General features: G+C 48.8%; 1 protein-coding gene across 29 annotated transcripts in view; it reads left to right on the forward strand.

Annotated features, from left to right (window-relative positions):
- The window catches only part of RIN2 (Ras and Rab interactor 2), a 251,143-nt gene that overhangs the window by 171,283 nt on the left and 58,439 nt on the right, over positions 1-21,421 (forward strand). For 13 of the 29 annotated variants that reach the window (XR_014832907.1, XM_085004565.1, XM_085004569.1 and 10 more), the window contains exon 4: positions 9,364-9,464. The exons of 6 other annotated variants lie outside the window; for them this stretch is intronic. Coding sequence is in view for 15 of the 23 variants with exons in the window: in XM_085004565.1 (XP_084860691.1) it covers positions 9,364-9,464 (101 nt within the window). In the remaining 8 variants the exon portion in view is untranslated. Of the gene's footprint in view, positions 1-9,363; positions 9,943-21,421 lie in introns of those variants that run through there. 10 more of the 29 variants (XM_085004574.1, XM_085004578.1, XM_085004588.1 and 7 more) reach the window with 2 other exon arrangements.

A 21,421-nucleotide genomic window follows, 5' to 3' on the forward strand; every position in this document is an offset into this window, starting at 1 on the left:
TAGACAAAACTATCTGTGTCTTAGAAGAGAATAGCGGAGACTTCATTACTTTGAGATAAGGACTGTCTTTCTAGACAAGGTTTAGTAAGCAAGAGCCATAAGGAACTTTGGATTCTATCAATACTTCAAATTTAAGGAAATTTAAAAGGCAGAAGAGCAGGATGAGAGGAAATCTTTTCAGTATTTGAGACAATGGATTCATATCCACAACTTAATATATCTTAAGAAAAATCAAGGAGTTCCCCTTGTGGCTCAGTGGGTTAAGAACCCAACTAGTATCCATGGCCTCACTCAGTGGGTTAAGGATCTAGCGTTGCTGCAAGCTGCATCATAGGGCACGGATGTGGCTCGGATCCAGTGTTGCTGTGGCTGTGGCCTAGGCCTCAGCTGCAGCTCCCTTTTGACCCCAGCCCGAGAACTTCCATGTGCCACAGGTGCGGCCATAAAAAGTAAAACGGAAAAATCAAGAAACCCCCAAATGGACAACAGATAAATGAAAGATGATCCCTCAAAGGAAAAAACACAAATAGCAGAAATATGCAGGGGAGAACCTGCCACCCTAGACCATCTCTTTGGCATGCAAAATATTTGGAGCTGAAAACAGTCACCCTAAAGATTCAGGAAGAACATTTGACCTTCCCCCTAAATTGCTTAAAAGAGAGTAGACAGTGAGTTTGTTCCAGGAAGGGAGCTGTTACCATGGATACTGAGGGATACACAAGGTGGTGGACAGGAAGTCTGAAAATTCCTCTGTGTCCCATTGTCTCTGCAGGGCCCAGGAGACATTTGAATTTCCTTCCTCCCCTTTGAAGCTCCAAACCACTCCAGCAGCATCCTCTTTGTCTTTAGCTGAAAGTGTATTTAAGGTTTTGGGCCATTTCTCCTGGGTCTCTCCTGTCTCCCGTCAATTTAATTCTTTTTTTTTTTTTTTTTTTTTTTTTGTCTTTTTAGGGCCACACCCGCAGCATATAGAGGTTCCCAGTTTAGGGGTCAAATCAGAGCTACAGCTGCTGGCTTACATCACAGCTCACGGCAACGCTGGATCCTTAACCCACTGAGTGAGGCCAGGGATCGAACTTGCATCCTCATGGTTCCCAGTCAGATTCATTTCCGCTGCTCCACGACGGGAACTCCGTGTCCATTTAATTCTTAAACCGGCCAGAAGGGCAGAGGAAAATGTCTTCCTCGACATGTATAATCTGGGCAAAGCACATAAAGACAATAAATAGTCACTTAGATGCATCAGATTTGCCAAAGCTTAAAGGTTTGACTCCTGCAAATGCTCACAAGAGAGGTGTTTTCTTTTTCTTCTTTTTTTTTTTTTTTTTTTTTTTTTGTCTTTTTTCCTTTTCTAGGGCCGCCCCCCCGTGGCATATGGAGGTTCCCAGGCTACACCAGAGCCACAGCAACACTGGATCCTGGATCCTAGCCGCGTCTGCAACCTACACCACAGCTCACGGCAACGCCGGATCCTTAACCCACTAAGCAAGGTCAGGGATCAAACCCCCAACCCCATGGTTCCTAGTCAGATTCGTTGACACTGTGCCATGACGGGAACTCCAAGAGAGGTGTTTTCAAAGAAGGCGAAGGCACTATAGCTGGACCTTCCCCCAGAGAGCCATGTGGTACCGCCTCGTAGCCTCCATGTGCATAGAACCTGGCGTTTTCGCTGAGGTTTCGCACATGCACAAGGATGTCCATCACTGGAATGCTTGTGACAGCAAAATATTGGAAACCACCTAAGTGTCTATCAAAATAGAATGGATACATGATATTTTCCTATGTATCTCCCTGTGGGCTTTATCCCTAGGGTGAAAAACCATTCCCACTTAAATGAATGAACCAAGGCTCCATGCGTCAACATGGATAAATCCCACATTTCCTTGGGTGAAATGAGTATAAGGAAGCTATGCGACGATACATCGGTACAATTGCATTGGGTAGAAAAAGCACACAGTGATACCAGTTAAGAATGATTGAAGGAGTTCCCATTGTGGCTCAGTGGGTTAAGAACCTGACTAGTCTCCGTGAGGATGCAAGTTAAACCCCTGGCCTCCCTCAGTGGGTTAAGGAACTGGCATTGCCACAAGCTGTGGTATAGGTCGCAGATGCAGCTCAGGTCCAGCATTGCTGTGGTTGTGTTGCAGGCCAGCAGCTGCAGCTCCGATTTGACCCCTAGCCCAGGAACTCCATATGCTGCAGGTGTAGCCGTAAAAGACAAAAAAAAAAAAAAAAAAAAAAAGAACAAGAATTGGAGTTCCCTGGTGGCTCAGTGTGTTGAGGATCCAGCATTGTCTCTTTGTGGCTCAAGTCACTTTGTGGCTCAGGTTCATGGCCCTGGCCCATGAACTTCCACATGCCACAGGCATGGCCAAAACAAACAAACAAACAAACAAAAAGAGTGATACGGGGAAACTGATAATAGTGGTTCCCTCTGAGTAGATGGGATTATGGGTAATGGTCAAGGGAGATTCATTTTTAACTACAATAATCTAGGTTTTTCAACGGCAGTGTATTCATGTATAATGACTGTAATTATTATTAAATTTCAAAAACATAAGTGCAAACCAGAGTTCCCTTGTGGCACAGCAGGTGAAAGATCCGGCATTGTCACTGCTGGGGTGCGTGTTTGATCCCCCCCGCCCCGCCCCATACACACAAAATAAGTGCAAACATCCTTGGGAGATGTAGCACACCATACAAAAAACAAAACAAAGAAAAGTGCAAGATCCCAAGATGCTCTAGCATTGGTCCCAGACCCTCCTCTATAAGCAAAGGGATGAAGCCTTCATTACTTTTCTGTTTCCATGGTGACAGTTCCTAGGGGCAAAGATCATTGGAAAGTTTATAAGATGCCCATTATTTTACAGACTGCTTTAGAAAAACTCTAGCGTGGGGTGCACCTACCAAGAGTGTCTGGCTCAGCAGAGGCGAACAGAACAGGCCCTTGTGGGGTCAGCAGTTTTTCCATGACCTGGAGGTAGGTCTGCGCTGGTAGGATTGTAAAGGCCCATCGCAGCCCAAGGCCAAGTCGGTGTACTTGGGGAGTAGAAATTCCCTGGCTGAGAGCCAAGCCCTTGACTTTTCCCACACCCTAGGTTGGAAATCTTCACCTATATCAGCGACACATCCTTTTCAGAAGCCCTGATAACAGGCCTAAGTGAGTCCCGGAATTTGAAGAGCACTGGATCAGAAGTTGCTCTGGAAGCACGTTCTTGTTTTATTTTTACTTGACCTTCAAGAGAATTTTTCTCCTTTTATCTAACCCTAACCAAAAGAAAACAAGATTTGGAGTCCTGCCCTGCGGTTGGTTGGGGAAATTGGCATCTCGTGGGCAGGTCTGAGATGAGAGACTTCTGGGCAGACTGGGTGGTGGGGGGGACTGGAGTCTGGGAACACTGGTCTCTTGTAGATTCTGTCTGCTGCTGGGGATGAAGTGGCCTCTTTGTAGGCAGCAAGGGAGTTCCCATCGTGGCTCAGTAGAAACGAATCCAACTAGTAATCGTGAGGTTGAGGGTTCAATCCCTGGCTTCGCTCAGTGGGCTAAGGATCCAGCGTTGTCATGAGTGTGAGCTGTGTTGTAGTTCTCAGACGCAGCTCGGATCCTGCATTGCTGTGGCTGTGGTGTAGGCCAGCAGCTGTAGCTCTTATTAGATCCCTAGCCTGGGAACCTCCATACACCCAAAGTGTGGCCCTAAAAAAAAAAAAAAAAAAAAAATGCTGGCACTGTACCGCAGGCAGTGAGGTGTATGGATTGGTGTTAAGTGTCAGCTTTATCAGCTCTGCTTCATAGCAGATCACCGTTCATATGGAGAGTTTCACTGAGAAGAGAATTTGGGAGCATTTGGGTGCATGCTGCAGAATGCTTTAATCTCATAGTTCTATTTAATCATCCACCCTCCTCCCCCAGCACCAGCCTTAGTGTGGGGGTCCCAGGATGAGGACTCAGCTGACACGGCTGAGATGAGCTCTGGAGGGAGTCAGGTCTTTCTGAGCCCAAACTGCCCCCGCCCCCACTCCCCCATGCGGCCACACCACCAGGTCCTTCCTTGCTGCAGACTAGCTGCCTCCAGGCTGTACCCGCCTCCTGCTGGAAGTGTGGCTCCGGAGGTGAGGTTCCTGCTGACGGGAAATTACCCAGAATGGCTACAGAAGGATCCAGATCAGTGTAGATGCCTGCACTACACTGGAGTCCGGCAGGTCCAGCCTTGTCCAGGCCCAGCCCTGGGTGTGATCGCAGGGAAAAAACATGGGGCTTCCGGAATTCTCCTGCCATTGGTCTGGCTGCCAGACGGTGTGAAAATCATCCAGGCTTTGTTTTGGAGCCCTGGGGCCCTGGCTTTCCGAGTGGAATGAGGAAGGGACCAGCCCCTGGCCCGCCTCCTTCACCTCTGTGTAGGGGTCATTGGGTGCCCCTCCCTTAAGCCTGCTCCCCTGAGCGCTCATCCTGCCAGCAGACCTCTCTCCCTGCACCTCTCTCCCCAGAGGCAGAATGAATAAAGGTGATACCCTGGTTTGATCAGAGCAGACTCTGCTGAGCCCCGACCACATCACTGCTTATGGAGTTTTCTGGAGATGCTGTGTTTTTGGTGTAAGAACTACTCTGTCACCAACTCAGTGCTCTGGGACCTGGTGCCCCATTTCACATACTGGTTCACTGAATTACAGCTGCTTCGCTCTGTGGCTGCCTTCCCAGGGGTCCACACATGTCCTGGGCAGCCAGGCAGGGGTGTGGAAGGCAGGGCTGGCTGGTCAGCTTGGCAGATGCTTAGTGCCCCCACCTTATAGGAATTCTAGGCAGGGATCAGGGTGTATTGGGGTCTTGGGTTGTATAAGTGGTTTTGGAGAAACAGTGGCACTAACTTTGGTAAAACACTTACATTGAGGTGTTCCCGTCATGGCTCAGCAGTTAAAGAATCTGACTAGCGTCCATGGAGATACAGGTTCAATCCCTGGTCTTGCTTAGTGGATTAAGGATCCAGCGTTGCTGTGAGCTGTGGTGTAGGTTGCAGACGTGGCTCGGATCCTGCGTTGCTATGGCTCTGGTGTAGGCCGGCGGCTACAGCTCTGATTTGACCCCTAGCCTGGGAACCTCCATATGCCACAGGTGTGGCCCTAAAAAGCAAAAAAAAACCAAACAAAAACAAACAAACAAAAAAAAGACCCACTTACACTGAAGCTGCTGTTGGCTTTCCCATGGGAAAAGGTTAAACCTAAGGTTAAAATGGGGGTTCCCTTAGGTGAGTGGTAAGTTCTGTGCCTTTGCCCTCAAAGAATGAAGTCTGGAAGAACACGAGAACGTAGGCATGAGGTCAAACATCTACAGGAACGAAAACCAGTCAAACACACATGTGTCTGGGGACCATGTGGGTAACAGCTAAAGTCCAGTCAGTGCCATGTGGACATGAATCTACAGTCGCAGGGCCTGGTGGACATCTAACCTGTCTAAGCCGAGGTAGGCCTGGCTCTGGGGTCCCAGCCTTTGGCTCCTTTGTCAGGTCAATCTGTACCTTCAGATGGGTGAGTTGGGATGGAAAGGGGCAGGGCAGGGAGATGGAGGGGCTGGAAAAGACCCCATCCAGCCCCAGAGGCATCCAGGCAGGTGCAGCCTCCATCCTCACCCACCTGTGTGTCTGGGGGTCCCCACATCCCCTTTCTGCTTTACAGATAAGGGGTGCTCAATCTGACAGCACTAATGGCTTGACCCCAGCCTAGACCCAGATTGGGACTTGAACCCACATTTTAAATTAGAATCACTCACTCAGTGTCTGGACTTACTGAGGTTCAGGTCCTTTATGCCTCTACACAGAAGGAATTCAGCAAGAGACAAAGTGATAGGCAAGAAATAGATTTATTAGGATAGGTCACTTGTGAGAGATGCACATGGGCAGTCAAGGAGGCTGTGCCCCCAGGATGAGGTAGGCTACAGTTTTATCATCCAAGGCGAGTCGGTGTGGGACCGCCTCTTCCTTTATGGGAGTAGTAGCCCCTCCTTGGTATCCTGTATTCAAGTCAGCGGAAGGGTGGTCCTTAAATTCCTGCCCTGGGTTTGAACCTGAATGCAGGCCTCATCCCATCCCCCACCCAAAGACCGGAGGCAAATTCTGCCCCCACACACCCCCCTCCCTCCCGCCACCTCCACTAGTCAACAAGCCTGCCTTGTTCCGATGGCTTTCTTGAGCAATTATTAACTTATAGTGACCTCCCAACGTTCCATAGGTTTCCTTCTCTATCTATGGTCCCTTACCGGGATTTCTACAACTCCCTGTGCCTCCTCCATCCGTATCAGTGTCACCCGCGATTTGCCATCCTGCTGCATGAGAACCTTTGTTTGCAGCATGTGTCTGGGGCAGAGCCATCTGGCAAGCCATTGGGGACTTTTACCTTCAAATCACCGTGGTGGGTGGGAAGGGGATGGAGGGTGGGGAGGCGGAATGTGCCAGACTGGGAATCTTTCTTCCAGGTTTGCCTGAGGCTGGGGCTGGCCCTCTCCAGGGCAGGCCTGTCTGTTCCCTGTGGGCTGTGGGACTGTCCCATCCGGGACCCCAGGCAGAGCCTAGGATGGGAGGGGTGACCTCTGCCCAGACACTCAGACGTCCCTCAGTTCACCCTGCGCACTCCCTGTTCAGCGCCTCTTTGTCCTTCCATTTCATGCACATCCACCCCTTCTCTTCATTTCCTAATAATTTTGAAGAGGAAGTATGTAAACATATAGAAAATCACACATAGTACTGAAACACACCTCACTGGCTCCCTCAAATCTTATCATTTTGCCATTTTACTTTAAGAAATGAAGTGTCTGGAGTTCCCATTGTGGCTCAGTGGTTACTGAATCTGACTAGGAACCATGAGGATGCGGGTATGATCCCTGGCCTTGCTCAGTGGGTTAAGGATCCGGTGTTGCTATGAGCTGTGGTGTAGGTCGCGGACGTGGCTCGGATCCCACGTTGCTGTGGCTCTGGTGTAGACTAGCGGCTACAGCTCCGATTAGACCGCTAGCCTGGGAACCTCCATATGCCGTGGGAGCGGCCCTAGAAAAGACAAAAAGAAAAAAAAGGAAAGGCAGTGTCAGGGGTGGTTGAGCCCCTCCACCTGTGAACACCGCCATCCATTTCTCGTCTCAAGGAACAGGATGATAACGCATTCAGCATCTTAGAGTCAGCTTTCTTTATGTATATTTATATGTAATTAAATAATACAGTTTTGCCTGGTTTTAAACATCACGTACTGAATGTAATCCCTTTCACCTTTTTTATTTTTAATTGTTTTGCTTTTATGAAAACTTGTTTGAGCTTTTGCGTGTGTGTATGTGTTGATGCGTTTAGCTCTGGTTCATTAATTTTAACGGCTGTGTCGTATTCTCTACCTCCATTTATCCATTCTCCAGTTGATGGACATGTAGATACTGATAATTTTTGGTTTTCTTATAAGTAGCAGTGCGGCCAATATTCTTAGAAATATGCAAGGGTTTCTTTTGAGTGCATATGTGGGAGGTCTGTGTATCTTCAGCCCTAGCAAGATACTGCAACTTGCTCTCCAAGGTAGCTTCATGCCCCTCCACCCCCACCCCCAGCACACCATGTGAAGGCTCCTGTTTTCCCACATTCCGGCCAGAGATGGAACCTGCACCACAGCAGCGACGCAAGCCACAGTCGTGAAAACGCTGGATCCCACTGAGCCGCAAGGAAACTCCCAGACTTTTGAATTTCTGCCACTGGCATGTGTAAAAGGAGACCCCCTGGGAGTTCCCGTTCGGGCGCATAGAGATGAATCCAATTAGCATCCATGAGGATGCAGGTTCAATCCCTGGCCTTGCTCAGTGGGTCGGGGAACCAGCATTGCTGTGAGGTGTGGTGTAGGTCGCAGACATGGCTGTGGAATAGGCCGGCAGCTGTAGCTCCGATTCAGCCCCTAGCCTGGGAACTTCCATTTGCCATGGGCGCAGCCCTCAAAAAAAGAAAAGAAAAGAAAAGAAAAAAAGGAGAAAATAAGATGAAGAAAAAGTTTATTTTAAATATTTATTTTAAAACAATAATCTAGGAGTTCCCTCATGGCTCAGCAGGTTAAGGATTTGGCATTGTCACTGCTGTGGCAGTGGTTATAGCTGTGGTGCAGGTTCGATCCCTGGCCTGGGAATTTCTGCATGCTGGGGAAGTGGCCAAAAATAAATAAATAGAAAGAGATAACTAGATAAATAAATAAAACATTATTACACGTTGACATAAATAATGCAGGAAAATTAAGTACATTTTTTAAAGAATTAATGAGCAGTGACACTTTGAAAACAGCTGTTCTGCCCACACAGGGCCTGTTTAGCCCCAGGAAAGATTCAGCGGAGTGAATGGATAGGTGGGCTCAAGGATTCAGACCAATTTCCTGGGTCCCATGTAGCCTCTTCCCAGGCGTGTGGGTGGGGGGGTGCAAGGCCACACAAACTTTCAAGAAGAGCATATATTTCCCATCAATTCCCCATCACTGCTCCCTGCCCCACCTGCTTACTCACTTCCAACCCCACACAGCCCTCTCTCTTCCTTTTCTCCTAACAATCGCTTCATCAAGGAGTTCCCGTTGTGGCTCAGTGGTTAACGAATCCGACTAGGAACCACGGGGTTTGCAGGTACCATCCCTGGCCTCCCTCAATGGGTTACGGATCCGGCGTTGCTGTGAGTTGTGGTGTAGGCCGGTGGCTACAGCTCCAGTTAGACCCCTAACCTAGGAACCTCCATATGCCATGGTTGCAGCCCTAGAAAAGACAAAAGACAAAAAAAAAAAAAAAAAAGCAAAGAATAATATGAGAAATAAATTTAAAATCATTAGAAGTTGACATGCAAACTATCTCTTTTTGAAATAGACTTATCACTGTAACCAGGATAAGGATAGTATACATTTTTTTTTTGGCCTCGCCACAGCATGTGGAGGTTCCAGGGATTGAACCCGTACCACAGCAGTGACAACACTAGATCCTTTACCCACTGAGCCACCAGGGAACTCCAGGATGGTATACATTCTAAGCCAGGGCATCCCTTTTGAGTTTTCACTTTGACCTTATGAGTGTGGGGGCCTGGTTTTGCCTGGATTTGTTCATTCCTCTTTTTATTCATATCCAGAAACCAAACTGGGTGTCATATTCTTTGTCTTAGGGTGATACCGAAACCTAACGGCTTCCTCTTTCTAAGAAGAAGCTGTTCCCTCCCGCTCTATTTTTTTCCTCTGGGGAAAGGAAATTCACAGAGGCAGGATTTTTTTTTTTTTTTTTTTAAAGAGGTGATCATCTGGGTGTTCCTAACCCAGTGGCTGAAGTGGCAGAGCTCTGGGCACGCCTCTTCCACTTCCTGACGTCACACTATTTTTGTCTTTGAACAGCTCATTGACACAATCGCCTCGGAGATCGGCGAACTGAAACAGGAGATGGTGCAGACAGATGTCAGCCTGGAAAATGGCCTGGGACCCTCCGAAGCCCACAGGTGACCGAGGCGACTAAGGCGTCAGGCGCGCGATGGGGTGACATGAATCCCGTCGGCCACAAGGACTGTGGTTCCGGTCGCTCCTCAGGTTTGGGAGCTGGGGGTGTGGTGGCCACTCCAGAAGAAGCTCTGTAGGAGGTGGGAGTGGCCTAGGACCTGGTTGTCTGTGCTCACGTTAATCCGTCTGAAGGCTCTTGAACTTTGCCTCCTCTGCGTTCCTCCTGGCACCAGAACCCGGAAACTTACAGTTCTCCCTGCCATATGCACCTGCTCACAGTGATGGCACCAGTAAGGCAGCAGGCTCCTCCGTGTGCAAAGTAGAATTCAGTGTAGCCCCTGTCAGTCTCCAGAAGGTTGCAAGGCAGCACTAAGGAGGATGGACTCATTTTGCATTCTCAGGTCAGAAAAACCCCAGCACGTACCATGGCTCTGAGCCTGAAATGCGATCCATTGTATTGGAAATTGGATGCGGTTGCAGGTGATGAAGAAAGGGGAGGCGGTGTACGCACGGGTTAGGCATGTTACGTTGTGCTTCTCCGTTGTGCTTGTATTACACGTGGTCTAAGCAGGTTGTTAGGGACTGGCTTTTTCTGCAGAATGGGGGTGCAGAGGTCGGGGCTGGGGTGGGGGGGTAGGCTGGAGGGGAAGCCCCCAAACCTCTTCCAGCTCTTAGAGGCTGCAGTTCATAGCCAGCAGGGCTCGAGGTCATGGCCAGAGCATAATCACTGCAAAACGGCACAGACGCTTGGTGCCTCGCAGGCCAGAGTCATGATCCACTTCCCTCTTTGCTCAGGAAATGGGCTTGAGATTGCCTGGCGCAGGGTGAGGGTGAGATGAACAGAGCTGATTTTGCTTGCAAGTCATGAGCCGGGACAGGAGGAGTCCTGCAGACGCAGGTGAATCAGGTGGCTCTGGTTGTCCAGGCAAGTTTCAAACCAGCCCAACTGGTTCCTTCCTTGGAGGAGAGAGCTGGCTGTCTCAGGGAGGCGCCCTGCAGCTGGAGGTTGGTGCTTCCACACCCGCGTCTCTGGAGAAACCGTGTTCCCCCTCAGCTGTGGAAATGCTCTGTGCCTTCCGTTTGCGCTCCTCCTGTACAAAACGATGGGGGTAGACCAGATGGTCCTCCCCGGGGCATTCTGTGATTCCCTTGACTTCAGTGTGATTGGCTTTGATGGGTTCATTTTTCCTCCCTGCATGAACCGGACAGATGCGCAGTGATTTTTGATTAGAGATTTTTCTGCCCCGTGTTCGGAGTAGTTCCAAACTTTGTGGAACTTTTAGCCTAAGGATTTCTCTTTACCCTTAACATCTCTTTGAACCGGTGACTGTAAGCATTCCATGATAACTCTTTTCCTTCAGATTAATGTCACTTATTCTTGAAACCTAAGCTGGTTAACACTGAGTTTATGAATTTTAAAAGGCGTTTACTTGACTTTCGAAAATGGGAAACAAGGGTTCCTGTTGTGGCTCAGCAGATTAAGAATCCAGCTAGTATCCATCAGGATGTGGGTTTGATCCCTAGCCTTGCTCAGTGGGTTAAGGATCCGGAGTTGCTGCGAGCTGCGGTGTATGTTGCAGATGAGCCTTGGATCTAGTGTTGCTGTGGCTGTGGCGTAGACTGGCAAATGCAGCTCCGATTTGACCACTGGCTTGGGAACTTCCATGTGCCACAGGTGCGGCCCTTAAAAAAATAAAAAAAAAAACCAACAGCGACAACAACTTCTGTACCAACAGAGAAAACATTTGCTGCTGGTGGTGACAGAGTCTCTGTGGCTGAGAGAACCACTAGGATTTGTTACCTACGTGCAAAATGGGAGGGAGTAGATTTCAAAACAGTTTGGTGAACGTGCAGATGTCCCTTTATTTCCATCAAGGGGTCACCTCCCCCTTCTTGTCTCTTCCAGGGACACTTGTGGGCTTGAGGGACACCATGCTGCTTTTCCTCGCTCCTCGCCAGCTGCCATTTCTTATTTCCTGGCTGGTTCCTTGTTTCCCTGACCTCACCTTGGGGTACCTCGAGCCCCCCCGCACTCTCCCGTCTCCTCTCTCCAGTAAGTGCCTCAGTGTCCCCAGTAGGAAAATGGACATAAGACTGGGGCTTTACCTCCGAGGTGTTTGCACGATGGAGTCGTAGCTGAAAAGGACTGAGCACGGTGTTAGCACGTGGTGAGCACAATGTCTTGTTTCCAAAGAGGTCACTAGAGTAATTATTCCCTGTGTGATCCCCTCCAGGCTTGTGGCTTCGATACCATCTGTGTGTTGGCGATTCCCAGCTTCCATCCATCTATCCCTAGGCTGGTCCTCTCTTGCCGTCTAGACGCTTGCATCCAGCTGCCTGCTCAGCCTGACCTTTGGCATCTCAGACTTAGAGAAACTGAGGCCGAGCCCTTGGTTTCCCTTCACAAACCTGCTTCTCCCCATCCCAGCAGCCACCTGCCTTCAGGTGCTTGGGCCTCGCGTCCACCTAATACCTCTTCTCTCCAGCTCCAAATCCTGGCAGCTCTACCTTTAAGATAGATCCAGGGTCAGACAACTCCTCACCACCACTGCAGCAGACCCCTGCCTGGTGCCTCTGCTTCCACCTGCACCAACCCACCTTCTCTGGGCTGTTACCTGAGCAGCACAGAGGATGAGCGTGCTTTAGTTCATCTGAATCCAAATTATGTCACTCCCATGCCAAGCCCTTTAGCAGTTTCCCATTTAATACCAAAGTCAGGCGTCCTCACTGTGGCACACCAGGATCTGCAGTGGCTCTGCAACGCCAGGACCTGGGTTCGATCCCTGGCCAGGTACAGTGTGTTGAAGATCCAGCATTGCCGTGCCTGAGACATGGGTCACACCTGCGGCTCGAATCTGATCCCTGGCCTGGAAACTCCATATGCCTTGGGGCAGCCAAAAAAGAAGAAAAAAAAAATAGAATAAAACCAAAGTCATCACCATGACCTTCAGCCCTACAGGATCTCACCCCTCCCCTGCCCTCCCCCTCTCTTCTTATAGGGTCCCCCCACATATCTCTGCTCCAGCCTCACTGGCTTCTGACCACTCAGACTTCTATCTTCGTCCTTACTGTCCCATCTGCCCAGAATCCCCTTCCTCTAGAAAGCATTCACCCATGGACCCTCATTTCTTTTTCTTTTTTTTTTTTTTTTGTCTTTTTGCCTTTTCTGGGGCCACTCCTATGGCATATGGAGGTTCCCAGGCTGGGGGTCCAATTGGAGCTGTAGCCGCTGGCCTACACCACAGCCACAGCAATGCAGGATCCGAGCCACGTTTGCGACCTACACCACAGATCACCGCAATGCCGGATCCTTAACCCACTGAGCAAGGCCAGGGATCGAACCCACAACCCCATGGTTCCTAGTCAGATTCGTTAACCACTGAGCCACGACGGGAACTCCCTGGACCCTCATTTCTTCTGTCGCCTCAGCTGGCTTTATTTTCATTTGCAGAACTTGTGCAAAATTTGACCTATATTCCCTTGTTTAATTGCACGCCTTCTGCCTCCCAGCACTAGAAGCAGCAAGAAACCCATCATTTTCCCCCTGGCTTCTCGCAGAAGCTAAGCTCTGTGAGAAGAGGGTTTCAGTCTGTGTTCAGTGCTGTTTTTTACCAGTGTCTAGAATAGTGTCTGGCATATGGCCTGTACTCGGGAAATGTTTGTTGAGTGGACAAATGAAAGATGCCAGTCCTTTGGAGATGCAAAAGTGTTGGAGCATCGGAAGCCTCTGGCAGAAACAAGATGTCACCCTTGTAAAGCAATCAGGAGACCCCAGGTGGTGCATAAAAGAATGAAACATTGAGGAGTTCCCATTTGTGGCTCAGCAGTAACAAACCTGCCTAGTATCCACGAGGACCCAGGTTCGAGCCCCAGCCTTGCTCCCTGGGTTAAGGATCCAGCATTTCCGTGAGCTATGGTGTAGGAGGCAAACTCGGTTCGCATCCCCTGTTGCTGTGGCTGTAGCGTAGGCCAGCAGCTGCAGCTCCAATTCAACCCCCAGCCCAGGAACTTCCATGGGCTGCCGATGTGGCTCTAAAAAGATAAAAAATTAAAAAATTTTAAAAAGTAAAAAGTTGGAAATGTGCAATAGGCCTTAAGCTTCCGCCCTAGCAAAGCAAAGGGACCCGAACCCTTCCTTCTACATTTCAGCCGCGTTTCCTCCGTCAGTTCTGAGTGACAGGCTGTGGTAGATGTTTGTCAATAGAACAGCAGCTGACAAAATCTGCCCAGTGCCCTCCGCTAGCGTTTTATCGGAGAGAAGCTGGGAAGCCAGAGGAAAGATGACACATTGCTTGTTGTCATTGTCTCCAAAGGCTTCTGCCCATTTCCTTTTTCTCCCCACCCCCTTCCCCCAAAAGGCAAGACTATGGGGAAAAAAAAAAAGGCTTTTGACTTTCCCCTCCTTCCCCCGTGACTTCACCATCTACTTTGGGTGGGCAGAAGGGTGTCTATGTGCAGACACAGCAGCCTGAAGTAGACCCGCGCTCCACCCCCATCACCACCGGGACCCGTCACCTCCAGGCTGAGACAGGTCTCTAGAGATTCCTTTGTCCTCAGGTAGAACAGAGGGATCCATCAGAACAGCTTTTGGGGAGTTCCCGTCATGGTGCAACGGAAACAAATCCCACTAGGAACTGTGAGGTTGTGGGTTTGATCCCTGACCTCGCTGAGTGGGTTAAGGATCCAGTGTTGCTGTGAGCTGTGGTGTAGGTCACAGACATGGCTCAGATCCCGCATGACTGTGGCTGTGGTGTAGGCCGGCAGCTACACCTCCAATTCAATCCCTAGCCTGGGAACCTCCATATGCCGTGGGTGCAGCCCTAAAAAGCCAAAAAACAAAAACAAAAACAGCTTTCGGAAATGAGACTCAGGCTGGGTGTGCAGGTACCTGGCGATCCTGGCTGGACCAGATCATCGAAGGCCACTGCTGCCCCTATTTACTGCTGTCATACCCTCTTCTGCCTCTGTCACTCCTGCTGTCCCCTCACTGGGACACACCAGCCCAGGTGGATGGCTGAGGGTTTCCAGGCTCCTGAAGCTCCACCCTACCCGTCGGCTCCAAGACACAGAATTCAAAACATTCCTTGGCCAGCCCTGCCCAGTGCCACAGGGTAGCTGTTGGTCCCCTCCATTGGCCTCTTCTGGAAGGTTCTGTATCCCCGGAAAATTCCAAGCTTCCCAGCAGCTATACCACAGCGTTGACATCAAAACCACAAGATGCTCAGACTGCCTGGCCCTAGAACAACCCTTCACCCTTTCACTTGAGGTGGGAACACAGGATCAGGAGAACGATGGCTTACCGTCTGGGGAAGAACTGCACATCCAGGGCCAATTTAGCTGCCCCGGGGCTTCAGAATGAAACCCGTTCACACCTAGTGCTGCATCTCAGAAAGCCCCACTGAAGTCGGATCTGACGAGGGAAAACACACCCCTCCGTTTGCAGTTAGAGGGATGGTCACAAAGTAAACACACCACATCAAGACACAGAACATTCTCCGTGCCCTCAAGTGTAACCACTAGTCACGAATCTAATCACCACAGCCCAAGGGTAGCCATTTTCCTGACTTTTATTGCCATGGGTTAGTTTTGCCTGTTTGGGGGCTTTATATAGCTGGCATCATACAGCATGCATTCCATTCCACGAAAACAACATAAATTTTTGTGTATCTGTTCTACTGCTGATAGATATTTGAGTTGTTTCCAGTTTGGAGCTTTTTTTCTTTTTTAGGGCTATACCCAAGACATATGGAGGGTCCCAGGCTAAGGGTCGAATAGGAGCTACAGCTGCTGGCTTACACCACAGCCACAGCAACACAGGATCCAAGCTCAGCTGCGTCTGAGACCTACGCCACAGCTCACGGCAACGTCAGATCCTTAACCCACTGAGTGAGGTCAGGGATCAAACCCACAACCTCGTGGTTCCTAGTCAGATTCGTTTCCACTGTGCCACGATGGGAACTCCCGGGGCTATTTTTGAATAGTGTTGTTGTGAACATTCTTGTGCATGTCTTTGGGGGAATACACGCGACGTGCTTCAGTTAGGAATGAGACTGAGATGTTGCGTTGTAGGATGGTTATATGTGCCATGTTAGTAAATGGTGCTCAAGAGTTTTCCAAAGCCATTTGTATCAGTGTGCTCTTCTACCAACCGCGTGTGAGTTCTGAATGCTCCATTCTTATTTATACTTGTTATGGGCTGCTTTTTCAATTTAGCCATTTGGATGGGTGCGTGCGTGTAGAGCTTCTAAACCCACGATGGAAGCAGACAGGTGCGATTACCTGTATGTTGCGCCTCAAGTCCTTAGCTCAGTGCTGTGGGAATTAGGAACTGGGGACTCCGAAGTTTTCACAGAGCATCCTTTTATAATTGTCTCATGTCTAGGTTCAAGGCCCAGGGCCTGGGGAGTTCTCAGCTGACAGCCAATGCATTGGGTGATATTTATGAAAACTGTGAAGTTATGGAAAGCATTATTGTGAGGAAGGAGATAAAAAGAGAAAAGAATCCAGAAGTGATAAGAAAAGGGTAAATACATATGTACCTTTATTATTTCTGTTTCTGCTTATGAATTTTAGATCCTAAACTTGCAACGGCGAAAAACTACCAACGAAATTCTCTCCGTCTCTTAGATTCTTTTCCTTCACTTTGCTCAGTACTTATGTACAGAAATATTCATCATCTCAGCCAAAGGCATTAGTTGCATCATCACTAAGAAATGTATGGGCCCAAATCTAATACAGCTCTCCGGGGTGGGGGCAGGGTGGTTAAATTCAGAATACATCTGCTTCCAATAGAGTTTTCCATATTTAATTAATACATGTCCTCAACATGGGTGACTTCACACATAGAATTTAATGTCACTTCATCCTACTCCTTTCTCATCTTTTCCTCTTGAAATGTCACATACAGAGTAAGGGCGCTTCTTTGATCTATAGCTACCGTTGCTCTTCTGAAGATTTGGGGGAATGTATTCACGAGGTCATTGGGAGGAAAGTTCAAGTCATCTGATGCAAAAATCACTTTGCGTTTTGTCTCCTTACATAGTATGTGTGTTGTGTGCAGTGTTAGCCAGCCAGACAAATATTTTCCTCTTTTGCCGTATCTGGAGACCCGCCTGCACCTCTGGCCATTGGCTCAAAGGCTCAGGGCCCATCTTAAAGCCCCACAGCCTTTGGGAGCAAGCCATTCCCAGAACCCATCACACCTGTCAGAAAGGTTGTTTTTCCTTCTTTCCTGGTGCAGCAGAAGCTCACAGTCATCATTTGCTATGGGGTCTTAGGTACATCTTGCAGCGTCTTAGGTCCTTTCTGAAAAAGGTTTGCTTTTATGAAAGTTTATGGCTTCTTCTTACGATCTATTTCTAAGAACTGTCAACATACATTTCCACTAATTCTAATTGGTCCGTGCTGGCCGGTTCACATTCTTTCTCAAAGAATATCTGATGGGAAACAAGCTAGAGAAGCTCTTTGACTTGGGTTGAAAACAGTTGAAAAGTCTGAAGCCCCCAAGTGACACCATTGAACACAGCTGCTCTTTCTTTCAGTGTCAGCAGGACAGATGGGATGCCTGGGGGGATGTCGCTCTGTTCATAATGAGCAGAAATAGGTTTTCAGCAAGACAATGTCCCATCATGCCCCTTGAGGGCATTGCGCTGTGAGTAGCCTGATCAGTTTCCCTCCTAGTTCTTTAAGGTGTTTTCTGACTTCAAGCCACCACCAGTGATCGGAATATGGCATCAAGGAATTCCTTGAGGACTGACCCACTCTGTTATCAGTGTAGCAGAAGTCGAGTTTAACTTACAGAAGATGTGTATTGAGTGGGTGCTGTTTGTTAAAATACCTAGACCGGGAGCTGGAAGAGTTACACAACCTAGGGGAGAAAGAATTGTAAACAAGTATCATATGATGGAATGAGAACATAATAGAAGACTATCCCAGGTGTCTTGGGGACCTCAGGGAGGAAGCCAGTAATTCCAGGTAGGAGGTGGTTTTTAGAAAAGAGGAGACTCAGCCTTAAAGAATGAGGTGAGCAGGTGTGAGTATGGCCTCAAGGTCAAAATGGCAAAAACAACTCTTTTGTCTGTCTTGATTGGTGATATGTTATATTGGGGAAGGTATTTTATTTTGTTTTATTGTTGTTGCTGTTGTTTTATTTTATTTTCTGACCATACCAACAGCATGCAGAAGGTCCCTGGCCAGGGACTAAATCTGTACTACAGTAGTGACCTGAGCCACTGTAGCGGCAGTGCCAGATACTTAACCCACTGAGCCACACAGGAATTCCCTTGAGAAGGTCTTTTAAAAGAACCTGTAAGATTTCTCTTTTGATTACCAGAGTGGAACACATCCATTGTGGAAAAAGCACAATGCCAAAAATAATAAGTATTGGAATTCCCTGGTGGCTCAGTGGGTTAAGAATCCGGCATTGTCACTACTGTGGCTCAGGTTCAGTCCCTGGCCCAGGAACTTCCACATGCCATGGGCGTGGCCAGAAAAACCCACTCCCTGAACCCACTCCTGAGATAGAACCACTTCTTCTTCTTCTTCTTCTTTTTTTTTTTTTTTTTTTTTGGTCTTTATAGGGCCTCACTCGCAGCATATGGAGGTTCCCAGGCTAGGGGTCGAATCGGAGCTGTAGCCCCTGGCCTACACCACAGCCACAGCCACGCGGGATCCGAGCCATGTCTGTGACCTACACCACAGTTCATGGCAACACCAGATCCCACTGAGCGAGGTCGGGGATCGAACCTGCATCCTCATGGATACCAGTCAGATTCGTTCCCGCTGAGCCCTGATGGGAACTCTTAGAGCCACTTCTCATTGTTGGCTGTGTTATTTCTTTGCCTGGGTGTGTATCCTGCCAATGTTGTCTGTGCATCTAAATGGTAGATCATGTGTGATTCTTGCTGATTTACGAGGGCATTTTTGATCATCCTGTAAATGTACAGTGTGTTGTCCTGGGAGTTGATTCCATCTTTGTCGGGGTTTGGAGCCCCTGTCCTTAGGGCACTTGGGCACACAGTTTTGTCAGTGGCACCATTTGGAGTTAGATCTGTCTCAAACTTTACAGACCTTGGCTCGCTGCTAGACTGGTAGTTGACTCTGCCATGAACATCTGCTCAGTTAGGATGCAGTGGTGACCTAGTCCAGCTCCAAGATGACAGCAGTATAACCAAAAGCACTGCAAACCCTTTGGCACCTGCCTTTCCCTGAAGCCCTGCACCGGCCACAGCCTGGGCTCGAGGGTCAGGGGCCAGCCCCAGCCTGCCTGGCTCCCGCTCCTGTTTTCAGCACCAAGGGTGCCCAGGACAACAGGTTCTTTGTTCCTTTCTTAGTTTTACAGGGACGAGAGGAGGTCCCTGCCAGCACTGGCGCCGTATCTGCCCTTTTCATTTCTTGCTGAAGAGTCTACGGCAGGGAGTTCGTAGCAAAGAAAGTCGCCAAATCCTTCTCCTCTCATGAAAATGGCAGGACCTCCTCCCCAGAGGGGAAACGGTCCCACTTCTGTCCTGTCCTCGCCAACTGGCCCTTGGTAGTTAGAGCCTTTTCACAAGGATCCTCCTGCAACACGCTGTTTGCAAATCTTTTTTTTTTTTTTGGTCTTTTTAGGGTCGCACCCACTGCATATGGAGGTTCCCAGGCTAGGGGTCTAATCAAAGCTGTAGCCGCCAGCCTACACCCCAGCCACAGCAACGACAGATCCAAGCCGCATCTGTGACCTACACCACAGCTCATGGCAACGCCAGATCCTTAACCCACTAAGTGAGGCCAGGGATCGAACCCACAACCTTATGGTTCCTAGTCGGATTTGTTAACCACTGAGCCACAAAGGGAAATCCCCAACAAGGATCCTCCTGTGACACGCTGTTCACAATCTTTTTGAGGAAGTGGAGGCCTCCTCCCTTGGGAAGCATCAGCTCTGGCCGTGTGGGACTAAAGCCCACGACCCAAGATCTCTCATCTTTTTCCTTGCAGAGTTTTTGTGGTTTTAGGCCGTGCCTGAGGTATATGGAGGTTCCTGTGCCAGGGATTGAACCTGCACCACAGCAGTGACAAAGGAGATCCTTAACCACTGAGCCACCAGGGAACTCCTTCCTTGCAGAGTTGAAGGGGACAGAAAGGCTTTGAGGAAGTAAAATACCAGCTTGTGGTGCAGGGAAATTGAGTCAGAACTGTGCCAGTTATATCAACTTTTTTTTAGCATTTTTGTTCGTTTTTAGTTTTGGTTTTTCCTTTTACAGATGAACCTGCGGCATATGGAAGTTACCAGGCTGGGGGCTGAATTGCTGCCAGCCTACGCCACAGCAATGCCAGACTTGAGCTGCATCTGTGACCTACACCACAGCTTGTGGCAATGCTGGATCCTTAACTCACTGAATGAGGCCAGGGATCCAACCCACACTCTCATGGATAAAAGTCAGGTTCTTAACCTGCTGAGCCACATTGGGAACTCGCAAGTTTTAGCACTTCAAAGAAGGAAATAAACTGGATGGCTTCAGATTTCCCTCGCATGCAGTAGACATGCAGTGATCCTTAGGAGAATACCACCCCCCCCCCCCAGGCCTCTGCCCATCACTTTTCCCATTTGAGTTTTGGGGCCAGAGTTTCCTCAGTTCCCCTGGCTATTTCTCAGCTATAAACTGAGACAGGAGCCACATGTAGCCAGAATGAATTGGGGCCTCCTTCTCCAGTCTGAAATCCTATAGAGTCGGGGTTTTATTCAGCTTCACAACTTCTACAAAAAAAGCATTTTCATGATTAAAAGTGTTAAGAAATCATTGGACCTCAACTACGGGGTATTTCTGAAATTAGGTTGTTTGGGAACTTTTCATTTCCTGTATGTATGTATATATTTAGGTGTGTTTAGCAAAATTTGGAATTGGTCCTTTTCCCAAAATCTCTTTGGGATAAGCTGTTGTTTTTCCTGTCTCTCTACCTAAGAGCCTAAGAGGCTCTTTCTACTAGTGTTTTTTGTTTGTTTGTTTGTTTGTTTGTTTCAGAAACTCTTGATCCCTTGATCACCTCCCACCAAGCCTGGCATCTTAGCCCCTGCTGGGTATTTGGGGTGTGTATGAGTTCCTTTTGATTCATAGGCAAGGACCTACTGCTCCAAGAGCAAGGCCATGGTGGACACAGGACTCCAACTTATGTCTGGTCCTTAAATTTTTTTTTTTTTTTTTTCATTTTTGGCTGCCCCTTGGCATATGAAGTTCCTGGGCCAGGGATCAGATCTGAGCCATAGTTGCGACCTAAGCCACAGCTGCGGCAATCCAGGTCCTTGACCCACTGTACCGGGCCAGGGATGAAACCTGCCACCCAGTGCTCCAAAATGCCACCAGTCCCGTTGCACCACAGCGGGAACTCCCTTAATTCTTAAGACAGCCCTGCGCCGGCCTCTTGTCACTGGAAGGCTGAGCCCTTGGCAGTGCCATGTCTGGGCTGCATCCTTCTCGCCACTGCAGCTGGTTGAGGCAACCCCATGTGAAGAGGTTTTGTCAGGCTGGGGTACAGATGAAGGCTTGGCACAGCAGAATGAGGAAGGGAGGCCCCCAGGGAGGCAGCCTATGCCTGGAAATTTCGACACAAAAACATCAGGAGAAGTAGCTTTTCATCCCGACTTTTTTCCATCTGGAGGCTGAGGATGGAGAGCACCAGAGTCCAGGTTGGGACCCGACTCTGATGGCAGAGAAGCACCCCAGCCAGAGGCCCCTGCCAGGAGCCATCCTCAGGAAGGCTCATGCTCCACGTTGACCAAACAAGCTCCACAATTTTGTTTATGGAAGAGTCTCTGATGGTCCAGAATGAAAGACATTGCCTTGCTTCTTTATGTGAATTTCTAAAAATTGGGTGACAATAAGAGAAAGTACTGAACAGAATCTACTTGTAGTTCTCAAGATATTCAAGCCCTTACACTCAGTTCTTTTCCTATTTTTGTTTTAGGAACAGGTCTTTTTTGCAACAA

The sequence above is a fragment of the Sus scrofa genome, chromosome 17 (genome assembly GCF_054392235.1).
Source record: "Sus scrofa isolate SSC_HxYL_T2T_F1_AM1 chromosome 17, Sscrofa_HxYL_maternal_Yorkshire_Landrace_v2.0, whole genome shotgun sequence".
Taxonomy (NCBI): Eukaryota; Metazoa; Chordata; class Mammalia; order Artiodactyla; family Suidae; genus Sus; species Sus scrofa.